This window comes from Numenius arquata, chromosome 6 (genome assembly GCF_964106895.1).
Source record: "Numenius arquata chromosome 6, bNumArq3.hap1.1, whole genome shotgun sequence".
NCBI classification, from domain to species: Eukaryota; Metazoa; Chordata; class Aves; order Charadriiformes; family Scolopacidae; genus Numenius; species Numenius arquata.
The window spans coordinates 29,274,726-29,296,296 of record NC_133581.1 but is presented as its reverse complement, the minus strand read 5'-3'; the positions used below and the strand labels follow the sequence as shown (position 1 = coordinate 29,296,296).

At 37.9% G+C, this 21,571-nt stretch overlaps 1 protein-coding gene across 1 annotated transcript in view; it reads left to right on the top strand.

Annotated features, from left to right (window-relative positions):
• The window catches only part of PRMT3 (protein arginine methyltransferase 3), a 67,400-nt gene that overhangs the window by 30,276 nt on the left and 15,553 nt on the right, over positions 1–21,571 (top strand). The window contains exons 11-13 of the mRNA XM_074149108.1: positions 4,133–4,211; positions 9,306–9,493; positions 12,382–12,468. Of these exons, the coding sequence (XP_074005209.1) occupies positions 4,133–4,211; positions 9,306–9,493; positions 12,382–12,468 (354 nt within the window). The remainder of the gene's footprint in view (positions 1–4,132; positions 4,212–9,305; positions 9,494–12,381; positions 12,469–21,571) is intronic.

Below are 21,571 nucleotides of genomic sequence, written 5' to 3'. Positions count from 1 at the left end.
TGGTGTTCTCACACATCTTGTATTTGTTTAAGGACGTAACAGGATGTGCATAATAAGATAGTCAAGAAGTGGTTTAGAAATGTGTAGGCTTGCTCTGACAGTAATGAATTATTTCCTTTTTCTTAAAATTAAAACATACCTCGGACATCAGCATGAAGGCTGACTTTGCATGAGGGAAATGGTGCTGCAGCAGAGCATGCAGAAGACTTTACATGGAGCTGCTGCTTCTCATTTCAGTGCACCACAGGTTTGGGGGGGATTTTGTCAAGTAAAAGGTAATTTTTCACAAAATTGGGTGGGCCCCATCAGTTTTGTGCATCTGTTAACGCAAGATTGCATTTTATTTCATAAATCAGAATCTGTTTTATGTACCCTCTGTGACTTGTTTTGCTCTGCAGTCTGATGGAAACCTTGTATTTAGAAGTTTCAGATCAAGAAAATAATATACTTTTTTTATACTGACAGGGATTTTTTTTTTAAAAAAAAAAAAAAAAGGTCTGCTCTCTGGGCCAGTGATTCCATAGTTGCCTTTCACGTGATGAAATACTCAGTTTTGGACCTTACCAAATCTGAAGTACCGGACCAGGTTCAGTTATGTTACAGAAAGTAATAAACTGGATCTTTGATAGAAGGCAGGGGGGAAACACAACAGTTATTCAAGTGGTTAAATATTTCTTCTCAATTCTACCTTCACATGTTTTTTCTGCTGTACTAAAAGTTCTGCTTATTCTTGCTATTGTAAACATGCTAATACCACTTTTTGAAATACATTTGACTTTCACCAATAAGTAGAAATAAGTGAAGGCAAAACCAAGTTCCACAAGGTACTTGATAGGAACAGATAAGGGAAAAGTAGATGAAGAGGCATTTTTAGTCTTAAGTAACTTGTGCTTTTTTCTTTAATATTCTCCACGCGATGAGTTATACTCCAGAATTCAATGTTGTTCTTGTGTCTTGATGGTTTTAAAGAGCTTAATCTGTTTTTCTCAATGAAGAGTATCACGATGAATACTGAAGCACTAATGTTAAAGGAACTTCCTATACTTAACACTTCAATCAATTGGTGTAATATTTTTATGTAGCTTTGAATTAAAATGAAAATCAATATTAGTACTGTAGTGTATTTGAATAATAGAGACATTTAACAATGCAGGATATTAAGCCATCAAAGTTTTGTGAGCCTTTTTATAATTGTTACAAACATAAAATACATATATACAAAATATATTTAAGAAAAGTAGCAATATTCACATTCCTCTGGATTCAAATTTGGCAGTGGGCTTCTGCCTTTTTGACAGCTGATTTCTTGGACAGACATGATGTAGGACAGATGCTTGAACCGAGTATGCTCTGTAGTGCTGTGTATTTCTGTTCCTGTCCAAGTCTGTTTATATGTGTGGGAGGGGTTTTTTGTTAGCTGGAGAACAACCGTTTCAGTTTTGAAAAGATAAAAATAAGGAACTTGATTTTGAGAAAGAAATGGCCAGCTTTTTAGTAGCAAACGCATCATACGACAGCACGACATTTAAGATGTGCCATATATTCAGATTGTCTTTAACAGAGAACTTGTCACCTTTTATGTGTCTTAGTTCAGCCACGAGCAAGATTGAATTATTAATATGCGGCTCACAGATTTGTGTCCTAGAGATCTCTTTGCAATAATTAATTTTGAGAATGTGAATACCTGCTTAAGAAAAAACAAAGGCCTGACCATTCTTGGGGTGGAAGCAAGAGCACCCCACAGCATCACGGGGAAAAGACGTCAGGTATAATTCTCTTTCCAGATGGCACCCCTACAGGTGAGCCAGCAGCCTGTGAAATTACATTCTAAATTACACTACCGATGAGCACAGCACACTGAGCAAAACGCTTCGGTGTAAGTAATAAATGACTTGATTCAGTACCATTGACGGTTTATGTAACTTACAGGAATGCTATAATGAATTGGGGGGGAGATGGAAGTGGGAAGATGGGGGGAGAGCCAATGGTGCCAGAGTGGAAAGGTCAGCGAAATGACGGTGAAAATTTCACTGTATTTCTCATGAAAAGGTGTGTCTTCCAGCTGTACTTCTTGCACTTGTTTGGCAGATGTTGTAGGTGACAGGCATTTTAGGCAGGAAGAAATAAGTGAAGAGCTGATCCGTAAAAACGTTGCTTTGTAACTCTTGCTGGTAATTAGTCTTAAGATATGTCCTAGAGGTCATATTTAAAGTACTGTGGAAACAACTCATTTTCAGTTAAAAGCATCTGAAAAGAATTTTTATGAACTATACATATTCTGTTTTTAAAACTGCGAGAATAAGAATAAACAAAAATAAAACTTGGGTTACGTTCTGTGCTTTTGGCATCTCTGCCTGATGCAATGGGAGCTGCTGGCCTTTCCGACCATTTTGCAAAGCTTACTAAAAATCATATTGCTCACAAAGCAGTAGTTGTTTTTCTGGGACTTATTCTAAGGACTTGATAGAAGTTAGGCAGTAAAGTGGAAGAGCAAGCAACATTTGGAAGAAAAGTGTCCACTAGAGCACTGTCCTGTGACCAGAAGAAACGGGTTGAGAAAAGGGCATTTCTGCTATTGAATACAAGTACGTCATGCTTCGAGTTTGTGGTTTTCTGGTTTTGTTTTTAGTTCTGAAGGCTGCTATGTTGATGGTGTTGCTTGTAAGCAATTCTGAACTTGCAGTGTTTTTTCTTCTAAGATCCTTAGGCAAAATAAACATCCAAGATGGCATAGATTGGAATTAAACTTGGTACCTTAGCAGTGCAGTTCCCATGCAGTGCTGTCTATTGTCAGTAGTCTGGCGTAATGACTTCAAAAAATAAAATAAAATAAAAATTCCTATGATTGTACAAATATGGAAGGGTAGGAAAAGATGAAGGAAAAAATCTTCTTTAGTTGTTACTGACTGGGCTTGTAGGATTGGAGGTCCAGAGTCTGGACTTCTAGTTGTCTTTTTTTTTGTTCTTTCCTGCTGGCAGTCAGTGTATAAATCAAGCTGTTATGTCCAAGCTGTGTTTTAAGCCAAATGGGAATTAGGACACTATGTGAAAATTCAAAATGTGAGCAAGTATGATTTGTCTTAATAGATTTGATGTCATAAGAACATGTATGTGGATGAAATGTGTTATAGTATTCAGTAAGAATAAGGATCATACTCAAACTTGGAAGATAGGAAGGGTGTAAAATCAGTAAATCAATTGGAAAACAAAGGGCTATATATGCGTTAGAAATCTGCAGTTTACTTAAAAGTAGTTGAGAAACCGGATGTTTTCTGTAAAATGCTAATTGTATGTAATACTGCTATATAGTTTTTTTATATCTCAGAAATGTTTAATTAAGGAAATATAATTATTTTTTGTTTCAGAAAATGGCTGACGATTAAGTTCGCAATAAGCTACTCTAACCATCCATAACAGTATGATTAACCCGCTATCAAATTAATCCCAACACCAAACTATCTATGTAAATCTAGTTCTAACCATTTTTGTCTGAGGATTTTTTTTTTAAGTTCAGGTGCTGCTAAATGATGTAGAACATCCAGAGAACCCATGTCTTTGGTGTATGATTTATTTCCACCTGTCTTAGTGAGCATTGCCCAAGCTGGTACAGGGCACCACGAGGTTGCAAATGTGAAGTAGCAAAGATGTATTCCACTTGGTGTTTCTCTGACAATAATTTTAATGTTACTTGCAGTACAAAGTGGAGAGAGATTTTCTTGGTTGGTTTTTTTTTTGTTTGGTTTTTTTTTGTATGGTGCCTCAGAGTTATTACTACAAAATCATTATGTATGGCTTTTCACTTGGTTTGAGTTGAATTTGGATTTGATTTGATGTTGTAGGACTCTTATCAGGTAATTGTTGGTATAGATTGGGTATTTATTGCCTGTAGTTTATTAATTTAGTAGGTGCTAGATACTTGCAGTTTGGGAAATTAAAGGCGATGCTTTACGTAACTAAAATTTTGAAGTGATATTGCTATTTTTGAGAAATTCACCGGGTGCTAGCTCTTATTGAGATGTATGGGCATATAAAGTTCTTAAACTGTGTTGATAAAACCTATCTGTAGATTGATTAAGTAGGCTACATAAGAAGCATGACGATTTCTGAATTCTTTGCATTTTTCCCTAAACAGGGTTATTTCCTTCTCTTTGAGTCAATGCTGGATTCTGTCATCTATGCAAAGGACAAGTACCTGGCACAGGGAGGCTCAGGTTGGTGCACATAATTCTTTTAATAAATTTAGCTCTGGGGGGAAACTAAATGAATTCAAAGACTTAGAATAAGCTATGCATGGATGAGAGAGTTGCCAGTCTAAATGAAAAATGTTTCCATTAGTATGAGCTTCAAGGCATTAATTTACTGTATGGGTAATAGAAGAACATTAGATGAGGTATCAAGGTCTCAAGTTAATGGTGTTTTTAAGAATAGAGGGGGTTATTTATTCTTAAGTACAGTCTAAATTTTTCCTCCCTACTTCTTCCCACGCATGTGGGCATTTGTTTTCCCTTCTCGAAATCCCATTTACTGTGTAACTATGAACGGAGGAAAATAAGTTCTATTCTGTAAGGTGTGATACTGTTTCAAGTAAGCTAGGATTAATTAGAGGAAACGTGGATAGGATGTTTTCCTGGAGAAGGGAAGTTGCCTGGGGAGGACATAGTTTCAGGCACAAGAAGCCACATGAAATAACTAATGGAATTACATTGTTTCAGTTCACTATATTTATTCTATCCTGGTGGGAATATACCCTTTTTCTTCATGGTTGGAGGGTAGGGAAGTGACAGAAGGAAAAGGTTTTAATTTGAAGTAGAGTTCTTTTATCCTTTTAAGTAGCTTAGTGTCATCTTAAACAGTGTTTAAATGCTTGTAAATATTTATTCCTCATGTGATGCAGTTTTCTGCACGAGTTCTGCGTATGCTTTATTCCTTGTGCTTAATTCCTTTGTTGGTATTGTATTTCATATTGACCTTTTCAATCGCAGTCATCAGTCTGGGGCTTTTTCCTCTTTTGTGCTAACCATGCACATAGTTAGTTTCACTACACTGACTTAATGATTGGATTAATGACTATGTAACAGTGCTCGCTGCAGTGCTTCCCTTTGATTGCAGTGAGCTTTTGTACGCCACAGAGTGCAGCTGAAAAAAGGGGGTTTATGCAATTGTTCGATATTTGGTCACAAAGCTGAATATGCAAGCAAGAGATTACTGTTCATGTGTTAAAATATTTAGAAACCACTCAAACAATGTGACAGAATAAGAGGTTTTTTGTTTTCAGTGATGTGGAATAGTCCACAGTTGTGGTGTGCTCTGTATAGGTATATGCTGATGATTTTACTTTGCAATATAATTAAATTTGGGGACATCCTCTAAATTTCTAAGGAATCATTTTACATTTAGCTACTACTTCCAAAGCCTTCTGAAAAGGGCCAGAAATTTTTGACCTCTATTGAAACTCCAATACTGTCGTCTTCTGTCTTTCTGTTGCTGGTAAATTTGCTACTGGCTTGTGCCTTCCAAAGTTTCCTTCGAGAGACAGGGTATGCTGGTTCTGCCCTTATCCTTTGTGGTCTGAGAATAGTCCTGGGCTCTTATTTGACTCTTTACAAAGCATACAGTATAGCACGGTCATGGATTGGTATGGCCAGATTTTAAATGGAAAGCTGTTTCCTTAACTTGCTTCCAGTTACCACTCTTCAGCCAGCTTGTGTAGCAGGTAAATGGCTGTGCCTGAGGTGCATGAGAAAGTTGTTCAGCAATCGTCTTAGCAAGACAGGCGCCTCTGCAGCGTAGTTGAATAGCAGCAGAGCTGTGAGCGCATCCAAAATCAGATGAGCTAAAATTAAGAGCTCGTTCTGAGGTGAAGTCTTAGCAGAGAAACTCCTCACTGCCATAAAGTTTAATTTTGTCTCAAGCCACTTTGTACTATTGAGCCCAAGATCATTATTACAGGGACTGTTTGAAAGCTGAAGAAGCAGCTGCGATTTGGCCAGATCTTTCAGTGACTGAGCTGGGAATAGAATCCAAATTTCTGAATTTGTGTTCAGTCAGTCATATCATAGTTCCTTCAGTTTAGCCTGTTGGCACGCTGAAGTGGATTACGCCGAACTGTCTAGGGTAATGTGTACAGTACATAATAGCTTTATTTGGGAACATAAAATTCTTGCTGCCCAGGACCCATCTGTTTATTCTTTAGAGCTGTTACTTGCTTGAGTGTAGATTTTTGCATACATTTGAGTGCAGTGCATGTTGGCAAGGGGTGACATGGGTAAGGAAGGCATCATTCAAAACGTAATACTGTTTGCTTGTTCACGTCCAAGTGATGAGATGGTATTCACTTGGAATTATTTCCGTCTATCTGGAGGATTGCTGCCTTACCCTTCAGCATCCTGAAGTTTGTGAGGCGTTGCTAAGGGATAAAGGATTTCCCATCGTCTTCAGTTCACCACGTGAGCTGTTCCGAGTGACAGATGACTTCTGGGCACTGAGTCGAGAAGGACACAGATGGTCAAAGCGATGAATCTGTGAGAGCGTTGAGGAGTAGGTGCTTTTGTCCAATCAGCATTTTGTTCATTTCACCTGTGAGAAGGAATAATTATTGAATTACAGGCTTAATCAGAAAAAATGACAAGTCTGTCAGGATTGCACAGGGAAGTGTTACAGGGTTGCAGAAAGGGCAGGGGATTTCCAGGGGGATGGAGTATAATGGGTGAAATGGAAAATGCAATTTTAAGCAGATGCTTTTAAACATTTACAAAACTCTACAGCACTCAGATGATTTATGCTGATATTTAGATAACACGCTTACATTTCCAGTCAATCTTCAGTATAGCAGATGCTTCTGGAGGTGTGTGAGTTTGTAAATTTGGAAGTTAATGTATCACCTGTACCCTGTTGGTGGAATGAAGATTATTTTTTTTTTTTGTGAAGTCTGAACAGGCGTTGTCTGCTTTTTTTATTGCTATTGATAGGCTAAAATGAAAATGCAGATTAAATTACAGCATAAATGTTTACCTTCTTCCTTGCGTTCAAGCACTTTCTATAATCGATCATGAGTTCCGCTGCTGATGTAAGGATTTGCTACGTGGACAAAAAGGTTTAATAAAAAATGATTATTGTCCTGCTCAAATATTTCACACTTGATAGACAGGGTAAACTTCTTCCTGTTAACAGAATGTCCCAGAAATGTGGGCTAGTCCGAGGAAGGAAGGTTATAAAGTAGTTGATAGCTTTTTTTTTTTTTGCTGTGGTTTTCATTTTTCGATTGCGGTGTTGCTAGGATGCTCCTGTGAGTTATTTTATAACTAGGGACTTTCAGTCCCTTTTCACCCATCTTCTCACGATACCACTTGCATCCTACGAAGAGCATTTCCCTTAAAAATATTCCCTCAGAGGCTGTTATTGCTTGCTTTTGTTGTCTGTTTCACTTTTAATTTTTTTTGAGCATCAGTGGTGGCTCTTAAAGGTTTGAAATGCTGAGGGGTACAGCCAAATGTAATGCAGGTATCACACGAGTAAACAGCAATGTGAAAGCTTTGAGAAATGGAAATCCCTTATTGATGGCTCCAAAAACTGCTTGCAGATACTCCTACCACCAGATGTTAATTTTTGTGGTTGTGTGACAGCTGTCAGGTGTGCTGGAACCAAATTATTTGTTTCAGACAAGACAGTTTGAATGCCTTCCTGTACTGATTCTCATCAAACTGCCTTTTTACTGCTGAGTTAATTATAGGCTGTTCCTGGAGAAACCTGCTTTGAGTTCCTTATCTGCAAAGTAGGGATAATGGTAGCTTACCAAAGAGATTGCAATTTAAGCTTGCCAGTATTTATATATTAATTCTGTTTTAAGCAGTCAGCAAGTGAGAAAAATGACTGTGTTCATATTTTTTATAAACTAGTCATTCCAAATGTAGAGGTGCTTGCTTACTTTAATGTCTTTATATGAAAAAAAAAAAGCTTCTTTAGAGAGGACTCTTCTTTATCATTAATATGTGTAAGATTATTTCCTTTAGGCTGAATCTATTCTCGCTATATAAAAGGTCTAATTTCAATTAGCTGTTTGTCTGCAGTATTTTACAAGGCAAAAAATACCGCTTTTTTAACTTACCATGCTATACCAATGATTTCTCCATACTCATTTTGAGAAGCTACAATTTCAAGCAGAGCTGAAGACAAAATTAATTTTACAGTTCACCAGATTTGGGGGAGAAAAAGAGAAACTCAGCGTCAGTTTTATTAACGCTGCCACATCCATGTATCAATAAAAAATAAAATAAAACAAGGTGTTTATTAGTAGGTATTTTGCTCTGAAGCCACATCGAGAATTCAACGTATGCAGCTTTAAAGGCTTTGAAATTCTAAAATCAAAACATGGGAATTTCTTTGTAGAAAGAAACCTAGCTAAATATGAATTGAGCTTCTCATACTATTTGGTAGTGCTATAGACAGCCGTGTTAATAGCAGCAGTTCTTTGTGTCTTTTCCAATAAAATAGTGGATAGAGGTTGTCTGTCTTTGCTGTAGACAGCGGTTCAAAAGACAAACGTCAGTCTTGCCCTACTATTTGGAAAAGCTGTAAGTAGGTACTTGATCTGAAGATGTTCTTGGGAGAAGGGAGAGCACAGATGTGAAGGGGTGTAATAATGACAGCTGTCATCTTAAAACTGGGGGGGAATTGATGAGAAAGTTCTAATCTGTTGGGTCACTCTTCTGTCTGCATCTGAAGAGTATGAGAGTGGTTATTCTTTTTCAGTACCCAGAAATAACTTTTTAGGCTGTAAGGCAAATGCCAGCCAAAGCTGATAAGAAACAGGAGTAAAACTTTTGAATGAGAAGATTTGCTCTTTTCTGAAAATGAGATCTTTTCACAGAGTTTTCTTGTAATTGTAAAGCCCTCATCTGATTTTTTTTTTTTTTCCTTTGGATGTCTGCCTATGGTTATTAAATAAGTTTTAGGGCAGTCTCTGTATAGAACGCAGAATAGGACATTTCAAATTATTTTTTTCAGACATCAAGTTTCCAGTCATTTCTTGGCAGTGGGATACAATTACAGAGGTATTTTGTCATGAACAGGAAATACTGTTACCAGACTAGTGTGGGAAAATTAAGTTCCAATGTCTAGTCTCTTCTGTGGGCTGGTGGGACTTCAGAAAATAAAGTAGCGAAAAAAGCATCTTGTCCAAGAGCTGAAAAAAGTTACCTTATTAGTTCTTTTAAGACGTTAACCACAAAGAGAAAAGGGAAAAAAAGAGAAGTCCTCTTTGTGCATGTCCAAAATAAAATTTCACTAATCTGTTTCTGTTGTTACAGTTTATCCTGACATTTGCACCATTAGTCTAGTAGCTGTGGGGGATATGAAGAAACATGTGGACAAGCTACTCTTCTGGGAAGATGTATATGGCTTTGACATGTCTTGCATGAAGAAGGCTGTAATTCCAGAAGCTGTTGTGGAGGTGCTGGATCCAAACACACTGATATCTACAGCCAGTGTCATTAAGGTACCATACTAGAACCTTCTTAAATTTTCAGTAGTCAGAAGTTTCTTGGGTTTTTTTTATGGGGTTGGCAGGGGGCGAAGGTAGAATACACACGTGTGAATATTGGCATCTTCACAATGATACAAATGCAGTAATGTTCTTGATGTGTTAAGATTGTAAGACTTGTATTAGTTGCCAAGTTTGAGCTCTTAATAAAGTAATCTTCCCATGTTTAGATTGTTCTGTTCTACATTTTCTTCCGTCCGAGCCCAAATTTACTTGCATTTTGGTAAGTTACAAATTATGTAACTGAAATAAAAACTATACAAAAAAAAAAACCAAAACAACCAACCAACCCTGGAATATATAGAGTTTTTCCTTCTACTTCTTTTCCCTCCACCACAGTATTGAGTCGCAGGGGGCGGTTCTTACCTTTTCCTGTGTCAAGCTAGCTGGCTTAACAGATCTTTCATGAGAGGATCACTTGCTATCACCCATAGCTTCTTCCAACAGAATGGCCACGCCCGAAAAGTATGCAGTACTCATTGAATTAATTTTATGCTTACTTTTCTGTATTGTCTTTTTTTGTGGCACCTTTGTGATGAGGAATAGCAGCAAAGCTGGTAGTGATTCATATGAGAGAATACCTACATGACAAGTTATAATCCACAGCACTGACTAGTTTGAAATTCTGACGATCTTCGTGATTAGTTGTAATTTGAACAGTTCAGATCACATGGAGATTAGGACGATTATAAACAAAGATCTTTATTTTTTTGTTGCAATGGTATTATAATTATTGTTCATATAGTTACCGTTCTATTGTAAAACACTTAAGGCAGTAATATTACCGCCCTTCAGTGGGAATTCTCTCTTTGCTAAAGACGTAATTTCTATTTAAATGCATTCCTGTCCTATTTTTATATAGAAGAAAATGCTTTTACATAATTCGTCACTGAACTTAACACTACTACTAAGGGTAGTTCCAGTCTCTTCCAGCATAGAAACTACTTGCTGTGGTCAGTTGTTATACTGCCCGCAAAAACAGTAACGGGTGAAGTACAGTTTTGTTGTAAGTATATCCTGATGCAAGTTCTTGTTAGCTGTTCTTGCCTATAGTTCTGTTATAGGAAAGATTAAAAAATAGTAAGTTTCTTAAACTGAGTATTCAAATGTAAGAAGTGCTGAGACTGATTGATATTTCTTTGACTCAAATAACTACTTTGGTGACTTTGTGCATCTCTATTTTCTTTTTTTTTTCTTTTTTTATCTCAGGATTTTTTATTTGCAGATGAGGAAGTCATTACAGATGTGTCTTACATTTTATCCTCTGAGCTTGTTGATTAGACTCCCTCTAGAGTCAGTGAAATAAAAATACCCAAGGACACCTGTAATAAGTTGCGTGACTTGAGGCTTACGAGTGTCTGTTTTCCTTGAGTGTAAGGAGAGGGCAGAGTGATCAACTCCGTTGCTGAAATATGTCAGGGAAGATAAATTCTCTTCTCAGTGATCGAATGTGCACAAGACAGAGGTACAGAGATCAAGAATTTGAGGCTGTAATTGTTAGGCATCTGGCAGGTCTGATTGCGCAATGAATGCGGCACGGGCACTTTTCTCACCTGCTGTGTTTTTATAAAATTTTGCATGTTCTGATTCAGGTGGAAGTGTAGTTGACTACATTTTGCAAATAGATGAAGTTTGGTAGACAGAAAAGGAAGAACATACAACGTGCTCTAAATTAACAGCTGCATGGATAAGTTGAGCTCTATCAGTTTGTCAGGTAAACAAGTAAATTTAAAACAACATCCGGAAAGTGTTGCCCAATGTGGTCTATAAACTGCTGTCGTTTTAGACGCAAAATGCTTTACTGGTAATAGCACATGTCCCTTTCTAATATATACTGTTGTGAGCAGTCACTGTCCAGCTCAGGTGTGTGCACTTGGCAGAGTTTGCAATCATGCAGGATTTCACATAACTGTTGTGCTTAATGCTTTTATACTCGTTTATTCTCAGTAACAATCATGTTTTTTAAAATAACCTGAAGTCAATGCGTGAGCTCATTTGCTGGAGTTACAGTTCAAACTAGTAAAATTAATGAGTTGAGCATCAGTGGCATTATAGGTAAATTGTTTTAATCGATAGCCATTCCTCAGAACAAATGGGGTTTATTTTTGGAGGAAAGCTTAAAAATGTTCCAATTTATCATATGATTATTACAGAAGATATTTTGGTGTCTTTGCTCAGATTAGCTGTTTCTTGTTTTAAATAGTTCATAATGTAAATTTTCAGAAAGAAAAACATTCCCCAAAGAAATACAAGGCAACATCAAGAAATATTGATTATTAATGTATATGACATTTAGTTTCAACAGTATATGATGTTTTTGGTTAATGCATTTTAGCTGAGTCAACTAAAGAACTTCATACAGTGAAAAAATGTGGAATTTTAATGAACAACTGAAAATCAAAGCTCATTACTCTTTAAGAACTCTGATTTTTCCTACAGCTGAAGTGACTTGAGAAATTGCAGCCCTATAAACTAATTGCTGCTGAGGATATCTGTGTGGATGTCTCTGAAAGCTGCTTAATTTCCACAATGGGCAGCTGTCATCAAGAAGGTTACCTAAGAACAAATTTATTGAACAGAGTGAGCTCTTATATCTAATTCCAAACCACTACTAGTCAAAGTGTCTGTTTGCTTTGACATTTGGGGAAGAGAGATCTAGATGTTTTGTCAGTGTGCGGACAACATTAGGTGTTTTTTTAGTCTCTTCCCATTTTTGGACAGGTTAGTGTTGCCCTAAGAAAGTTGTCTTTATATGGGAGCAACTGAACAACCTTCATCCAAAGGAAGACCTTAAATTAAGTTCTGCACTGTTGCTAACAGAATTGTATAATTTCTTTCAACAGCATATCGACTGTAATACTGCATCCACTCGAGACTTGGAATTCTCTTCAGATTTCACCCTGACCATTACAGCGAGCACAGAGTGTACGGTAAGACGATTTTACAGTAATTACACCTTCTTCATATATAGTTGGTATCACATTGGACTAATAGTGCATTAATTAAGCTTCACCTATCATCAGTCCCTGCTTTATATCAAGTCCCTGCCTTGAAACATACATTTCTGCATTACAGATGTGTAAAATGAGCCCTTTATGTAAAAAAAAATGGATGGAAAATTCCAGTAATAGTCTTAGAATCATAGAATGGTTTGGGTTGGAAGGGACCTTAAATATCATTTTGTTTCAACCCCCCTGCCATGGGCAGGGACCCCTCCCACTACACCAGGTTGCTCAAAGCCCCATCCAGCCTGGTCTTCAACATTTCCAAGGAAGGGGCATCCGCAGCTTCTCCAGGCAACACGTTCCAGTCTCTCACCACCCTCACAGTAAAGATTTTCTTCCTAATACCTAATTTAAATCTCCCCTCATTCAGTTTAAAAGCATTACTCCTTGTTCTATTGCTGCACTCCCTCGTAGAGTCCCTCCCCATCTCTCCTGTAGGCCCCGTTTAGATACTGGAAGGCTGCTATAAGGTCTCCCCGGAGCCTTCTCTTCTCCAGGCTGAACGCCAGTTCTCTCAGCCTGGCCTCATGGGAGAGATGCTCCATCCCTCTGATCATATTCCTGGCCCTCCACTGGACCCGTTCCAACAGGTCCGTGTCCTTCCTGTGCTGAGGACTCCAGCGCTGGACGCAGTACTCCAGGTGGGGTCTCTCCAGAGCAGAGTAGAGGGGTAGAATTGCTTCCCTCAACCTGCTGGCCATGCTTCTTGTGATGCAGCCGAGGATGCGGTTGGCTTTCTGGGCTGCAAGCGCACGTTGCCAGCTCACATTGAGCTCCCCATCCACAAACACCCCCAAGTCCTTCTCCTCAGAGCTGCTCTCAATCCATTCTCTGCCCAACCTGTATTTGTGCGTGGGGTTGCCATGACCCAGGTGCAGGACCTTGCACTTGGCCTGGTTGAAGTTCATGAGGTTTGCATGGGCCCACTTTTCAAGCCTGTCCAGGTCCTTCTGGATGGCATCCCTTCCCTCTAGTGTGTCAACCGCACCACACAGCTTGGTGTCATCAGCAAACTTGCTGTAGGTGCCCTCAATCCCACTGTCCGTGTCGTCAACAAAGATGTTCAACAGCACTGGTCCCATTACTGACCCCTGAGGAACACCGCTTGTCACTGGTTTCCATTGGAACGTTGAGCCCTTGACTGCAACCCTTTGAGTGTGGCCATCCAACCAGTTCCTTTTCCGAGTGGTCCATCCATCAAATCCGTGCTTTTCCATGTTATGGTATAGTGCAGGTAGATGAGGAAAGGCAAAGATAAGGAGCCTTAGCATTGGAGTGGTTCTGTTTTGTTCTCTAGCCCATTTTCTGAAACGAGTTTTCTGTTCAGACGTGTTGTTACCGGTATGCTCAAGAACGATGCAGTCAGTATTCTCAGAAAAGCTTTTCTAAGTTTAGTAAAAAGAGTGAAAATCAAAAGAGATATGGGAAAGGTAGACTATAGCTCTCTAATTAAAATCCGAATCTGTTAAATCACTGGTTGATTACCAGGGTTTTTATTGCATCTGTTTAGTTTATTGTATGTAAGTTAGTATTTTTACTTTATGTAAGTGAATATGACTTATACTTAAAGGGACACTAATTCTGCAAGGGCTGTGGAATTTGATTGGAAGGGAGTTCTGATTACAGCAAAAACTATAAGGCTATGGAGAGACTTTATTACCATGTTCCAGTATTTAAAGGGTGGCTACAAAGAAGGTGGAGACTCCCTTTTTACAAGGAGTCACATGGAAAAGATGAGGGGTAGCAGGTACAAGTTACTCCTGGAGAGGTTCCGACTGGACACAAAGGGAAAATTTTTCCCAATGAGAACTGTCAGCATTGGAATAATCTCCCCAGGGAAGTGGTGGATTCCCCAATATTGGACAGTTTTAAGATTCAGCTGGACAGGGTGCTGGGCCATCTTGTCTGGACTGTGCTTTTGCCAAGAAGAGGTTGGACCAGATGATCCTTGAGGTCCCTTCCAACCTGATATTCTATGATTCTGTGGTTTTAAGATAAGGATCTCTGGCAAATCTGAGCCTATGATCTCACTCTATTGGGTATTGTTTTTCTGTCAAACACTAGTCAATATGAAAGGAAAGAAAAGAAAAAAAACATTTTTCAGTCTAAGTTTTACAATTAAATGAAGACTCGGTAGTAGGGTGTCTTTCAGACACTTCTTGGAAGTTATGCCTTCCAAGGCATTGTTCAGTATGAATTTATTTAAATACACATTCATTTTGCTGCCTTTTTTCTTGGTTATTCAGTATCTGCTATTTATGAGAAAATAGAGAGAGAGACTGATTTATGGATTAATGAAAAATGTGCCCTATTTTTTTTCTAAAAGCGTCCATGCAATTTATGTTGTGTTTTGTGTTCCATTTTTCAAGTCACTGAAGACACCTAAATATTCTTTTAACATCCTTCATGTAAGCGTGTGAGTGACTTCTGAAATAAAGATGTTATCAATGTGTTTAAAGCTAAAACAAATAAGGTATTCCAACGTAAATAATTAGAAATATTTAGATTGGTACCTATGTGAGGATACCTTTTTGATTTTACTTATGGTGCACAGCTTGCTTGCTTTGTTGGAAAAGTGAAGAAAAGAATCAAATAGAAGGATTTTTTTGTAGCGTTGCCATTAAGCGAGGCGTTTGGGATAAAGATGAGGTACAGATGAGAAAGCTTGGTGATGGCTTAGTTTAAAGTAATGCATTGAGTTTTTAAACAGCAAACGATAAGCGAAGACAAGATGAGCTAATTTTTACATATTTTAATTGCAGTAATATGCTTTTACGTTCAAGATTAATTATAAACACTTTATACCAATTTATTAAAATATTCTCACCAAATTGGACAAAAGTTTGTATTAGGCACTGAGATCTGTAGTAAAACCTAAAATTTTTGTAGTCTGGTGTATTGTGATCCTTCTGCTGGGAGTTTCATGCTTAAAGTAAATCACCGCATATCACAGAATCAAGTCCAAAGGGGTAATCGATAGCTAATTTTTAATATATTGTGCTAAGTCTGCTACAATTGGTTTATTTGGCTTTCGCATGTGTATATGAAGAAGAGATGCAGACTGCTTCTGATGCCGACACAAAGAATATATTGCTGTATAATGTAAACAAGCTGATAACAAACTCTTGGATACCGATGTCAAGCAACGTAATAACTGGTTTTGGATGGCTCTGCATGTTAGTTCACGCTGCTGCATTTGCCACCACTTTTGCTGCATAACAGGATTCATAAGAATTTATTGGTGTTAAAAAGCAAAGTTTTCCCATACATATAATTTAAAGCATTGTTATTGGTGTGAGTTAGTAGCTATGTGCAAATACTTCATAGTTATTTGTCAATTATCACCAAATTAATTAAAGACACAGTAACTTCTTTTTGTTTTTTAATTAAGTGGAAATCTGTATATTTTTTTGTGCATTCACAAAAAAAAAAATACATCTCCTGTTTCCAGTTGTCATAGAATCATAGAACATAGAATCTGGTTGCCTCAGAGAAGGGTCACCTTTCAGATCCAGCTCCAGTGCAGCCCTGAGTTAATTTTTTTTAATGTGTCCACTTTTTAATAACTGATTAGTTAAACAGAATTCTTTACAAAATCTTGATGATCTTTTTGATGTTTGGGGAGAGTAAAATAGCTTATTTTGTAAACACCATTTTCCCTAGCACTAGACCTTTACGAAAACTTCCATTTTTGTTCTATGATTCTGTGGTATCATTGACTTACAAATCAAGATGTACACCTGTATTTTATGACTTCCAGGGAGGAGGGGAGCGGGGAAAGAGCAGTGTTTCTAATATTTTGTAGTGAATGCAGGTTTTAAAAAATGATCAGAACTCTGTAAAGTATTTTGCACTTCATCATTTAGGTTTATTGACACTCTGAGTGAAATTTCCACTCTTTCTATGATGGATTGTAGAAGTTTAGTTGGGGGTTGACAGTTCATCCATCATATCAGGCTGCCTAACCTTGCAGTAAATGAACAATAAAAGTCCATTATTTATATTGAGAATTTTTGAGGAGATGCTTTAAGATTGCAATTTGTCCTTTGAAAATAACATTTGATGGTTTTCTTTTTTGCATCCGTGTTTTGTTGTTCTACTGGCTTTCCAATTTTTGCATAAAAAGAGAAAGCTGCTTATATTGCCCAAAATACTAGCTTTTTATTCTAAAGTTCTAACTTGTCTGTTCTCATTTTTGCATTTTTTTAAATATGAACTGTTTAAAATATTTTTGCTTTATTTAGAAAAAAAAATATTTCACAGAAATAACAATTTAGAAATCCATCCTTATATGCTTGTATATATCAGTGGTTTTTAGCTTACAACCTAAAGTTCATTTGAAAGCAGCTTTTTCTCAACCCTATACGTGGGGTTGCCTCTAGGACTCCCTCCAAGTGGTCTGTCTTTAAAAACCAAACAGGTGGAAAGCTTAGGTGATATGTTAGTTTTGTGGATCCTATGGCAGATCAGCTGCCAATTTGCACCATCTCCTCGGGCTGTGGGGAGTGGGTTTCCATTCCAAGGCACTTCATGGGTGTGGAGGAGTACAGAGTAGACATCCTCACGTGGAAACATGTCTTAGAACCATAGAATGGTTTAGGTTGGAAGGGACCTTAGAGATCATCTTGTTCCTACCCCCCTGCCATGAGCAGGGACACTTCCCATTAGACCAGGTTGCTCAAACCCCATCTAACCTGGCCTTGAACATGGCAGCTGTTGCTGAACTTGTTTTTGCAGAAGTGTAGCGCTGACGGGAAGTAATTTAGCAAGTACTCGGAGAAAGCGTTGTGGCCTCATCTAGATGGAGTATGCAGCGTAACGTTCATAGTGGAAGAGCTAAACTTTCAGCTGGCTGCTCTGGAGGCTTTAGCCATGTTGGGGTCTGTTGCTTCCTTCCATCCTCCTGTTCGCACACCTGTGGTAGCAGGCCAGTAAGTTGTAAAAACTGACAGGAATGGAAGCCATAATGCTGTCTTTTTACCAACTCATTACCGCATTTTCTCTGATTATGACTTGGAACACTCCCAGGACCCCTTGGGCAGGAGAGGCTGCACTTTGTGTTTCTGTGGCAAGGTGTTAAATACCTCTGAAACTTGGGTTTTAAACAGAAAGAAATTCTTCACTGTGAGGGTGGTGAGGCACTGGAACAGGTTGCCCAGGGAAGCTGTGGATGCCCCATCCCTGGAGGTGTTCAAGGCCAGGCTGGATGGGGCTTTGAGCAACCTGGTCTAGTGGGAGGTGTCCCTGCCCGTGGCAGGGGGGTTAGAACTAGATGACCTTTAAGGTCCCTTCCAACTCTAAGCATTCTTTGATTCTAAAAGCTGACCTTAGTTTTTCCTCATTCTCTTTTTTTTTTTTTTTTTTTTTTTTTTTTTTGTCCCTCTCCGCTTTAGTAGATACTGTTTGAAATTCTGTGTTTATTTTTAGTCTCAACAGAGCAGTTGACTTTGTCTTGATTCCCCCAGACTTTATTTCTGTTCTTGTAAGTTGTTCTGGTAAACCACTTTCTGGGAGGATTTCCTAAAGGCTGGGGGAAAGCTTCGCCTAAGAGACAGTTAGGAACAGAGCTTTTTTCCTTGCTCTTTGACTGGAGGGATCACGGGAAGATTAGCTTCTCAGGCCTAATGCTATCCTTTTGGACTTGCCACCCACCTCTTTGTCATCCTTTGATATTTATTCTTTTCCCCTCCATTTTGCTTTGTCACTTTTTAGTACAAATCTTTTACTTCCTGAAAACTAATAATGCAAGTGCTGAAATATAGATATTTCTCATCTTTCTAGGTATTATCGCTGTTCTTGCTGTCAGAAGGCCTTGTGGCTGACCTCTTGGCTAATTATCTGGTTGTATGATAGTGCCAATTAGTTGTACCAGAGTTCGTTTGAAAGCCGTGCAATTCAGTAGGCAATAGGCTGGTTTCTGTTTTTAAATCAATGGGCTAAGTCAGGACATAAATGCCTGGACATGGTAATAAGCTGGTGCAAAATAGAAAAACCACACAAGTTCCTCAGACTTAAGAGCATTGAAATATATCTGATTTAGGTCCATTCTTCCACCTGTAAATTATTTTAAATTACTCTCATACTTTTGTGTGAGAAAAAAAACCAACCTAGCAGAGTATTGAGTCATGCTCATAACAGATAAGCCTGATGTCTCTCTCTAGGTGCTTCTTAAAGACATATTGCAGATGATCCTATAATGCATTTTATATGCATTATATATACACACACTATATCCTTAAAAATTTTATCTATCAGAGCACAAATTCTTTCTGCTGATTTTTCTTTTTTTTTCTTCCTGTGGTTTACTACCAAGTAATATATTTTAGGATTAACTTTATTTATCATTATTTCAGCTTTCAAATATTGAAGATTTTCAGAGCATGAAATGGTTGTATAGAATCATTATATGAAATTGTTTCAAAGCGCTTTTAGTGCAAGTTGACTTTATTTCAGTCTTACAAAGATAATGGCCAAAAATAAATTTAATTAGCCTGTGAAAGTGTATATTCCTGGTAAAGAGCTAGGGTTTGTCACTGCTGATTTTAATGAGACATCTGGCTAATATCAGTTAGTAGATGCTGCTAGGAAAATATTCCATTAATTGTATTCTAAGCTGATTGCTGTGTGAGCTTTTGAGATAAAATATAATGGTGATTACCCTCAGTGTAGAAATCAATTGACAAACTTTCTCTTTTGTTTGTGAGCGTTTCCCCTGTGAGTCCATCAAGGTTGATCTTTCCTAGCTGAATAACAATATCCCTGGGGAGGAAAATGGCAGTATCTCTTCATTGCTCCCAGGAGATCTTGTGAAAGAGCAGGGGATGTGTATAAAAAGTGGGAGGGAGGAAGGGGGTGAAAAAGGGATAATGAACCAGAGGACGTGACTGATGTATTAAAACCTTTAGGAGGAAAAAAGGAAGTTGAGTTGATTGGAGAAAATTATTTTGGCTAAGGAAAAATCTTCGCTTGTTAAGATCTTCTTAAATGTTAGACAGTTTCAATTTTTTAATGTCCAATCTTCCACTTGGGAGCCAACAATAAGTACTAGCGTATAAGTCTTTAATTCCAACCTTAGGTGAGAAACTAAATTTTTAAGCTAAAAGGTGGACATCTGGCTTTGGGCACGCAGTTAAGCACACCTTGGATCCCTGATTTCTATTTAAAGGAAAGACTGCTCTATCGCGTTACAAAGCAGGATTTGTCCTTCTGATCTATTTAGTTATTGGTAACCTCCTCTGCAGTGATCTTCAGATTCTTGTTCTTTTTAGAACAAAAAATGTTGGGTTTTAATAGCGAGGGGTTTCTTTTCCCTGTGATAAAAATGCAGCAACTCTGCCACATGGATGACAAACATTCCATCTCCATGCTTGGATAAACTCCATCAAAAGCACATTATCTCCCACTTCTGTGGCCAGCTGTCTAATTGTATTTGTTGTAGCCACTCACTGTTGGAACATGATACTAGTGAAGAGCAAGAATGATAAATTACTCACTGTAGGTGATAGCGATGATGATAATTTTTAATTTCCTTGTTCCTAAGTGAATTGGTGAGGTTGCCTTTACGAGTTCACATAGGAGTCGAGCAATCTCATTTGTTTTATCCTGTTAAAATGCTGCATGTACAGCCAGTACAGCCAGCCATTTTCTTTAGAAAAAAAGCTTTATTATTCAGATATACATGAATTAAAATATAGACTCCTTTTCCAATTTCAGCTAAGGGCTTGAAGTGCAAGAGTATAAATAATATGTACTAATATTCATCTGTTACATATATTAAGATCACAAAAAGCTTTAACATTTGGTACCTATTACATGAATAAATGGGGGGGAGGGGGCTCAAAATAATTTCTTTAAGAGGGAAGAAAAATTTGTTGAAGACAAGTGAATTTTAGTGGGAGGAATTGCTTCATTTACAGTTTTTCGTATGTTTGCATGAACACCTTAGAAACCCTCAGTGATGGATGAAGACGTTAAGCTACTTTACATCTTCATCAAAACCTGCTTTTGACACAATCGGGTAGAATTTAGTGGCTGCTGTTGTAATTATAGGAATATTTTGGTTTTAGCTGTTGGGTGAACTCTTTGGCCCTTATAGGATACTGCTTTGCAGTCTCAGTAATGCACATCTATTCCTAAATATTTCCTTAGTTTTTTACTTAACCTTCTTAGTTCCCTGGGTAGATGTGGAGACTTTGTTCTAGAGTTGGCGTTTTTGCCCTCATAGCTCTACTTTTCTCCTGGCAATTTATTTGAGAACAGGAAGAATAACACTTCTGCAGTGGTTCCTGATATTTAACATCCTTTGAGGCTAGAGCGTGTGTCAGGCTAGAGTTGCCATTATTTATTACCAGTTTAGAAGTCATTATTTTTGTTTTCCTCTTTGATGGTATTTGGGAGACTGGCACTTGAAAGATTCTTCCAGAGGAGGTTTAAGTTCTTGCTGATTAGTCGCTGGTGAAGTTGTAAATGAGCTGTCAGAGACGGAGCAAAAAGATGAGAACTGCAATGGAAGAAAAAACTCTTATCGTTATGCTAAAAAAAAAAAATATATTTGTGGGGACATTACTTGCTTGTTCCTTTTCTTTGGTTTTCTTCTTATAAAAAATATGCCACCTTTAATAAAAATCTGGCCTACTCTCTGTTCCATTTTAGCGTGCTCGTGTCTGTGATTGCTTCTAGTATGCCACTTGTAAGTGGGGTTTTTTCCTTATATTTTGCTGCATGTGTTAAATTTTACAACAAGAAGGGAGGACTTAATCTTCCTTCAAACTGTAAACATTGAAAATGTCTTTCTTTAGTATTGCATATTTAATAGAAGTTACTTCTGACTTCCCCCTCCCCCCCAAATCATTAACGTGGGGTACTAGATCATTTCTTTAGTGGTGCAAGGCTTACACTAATATACCTTAAAGGGTGGGGATAGGAGGGTTGTTTTAGGTTAGGGGTTTTTAGCACTTGCGTTTGGGAGTATTGAAATAGGTTTCTGTAATGCAGTCAGGTTTTAGTTTTTCATAGCTCTTTCAAGGAA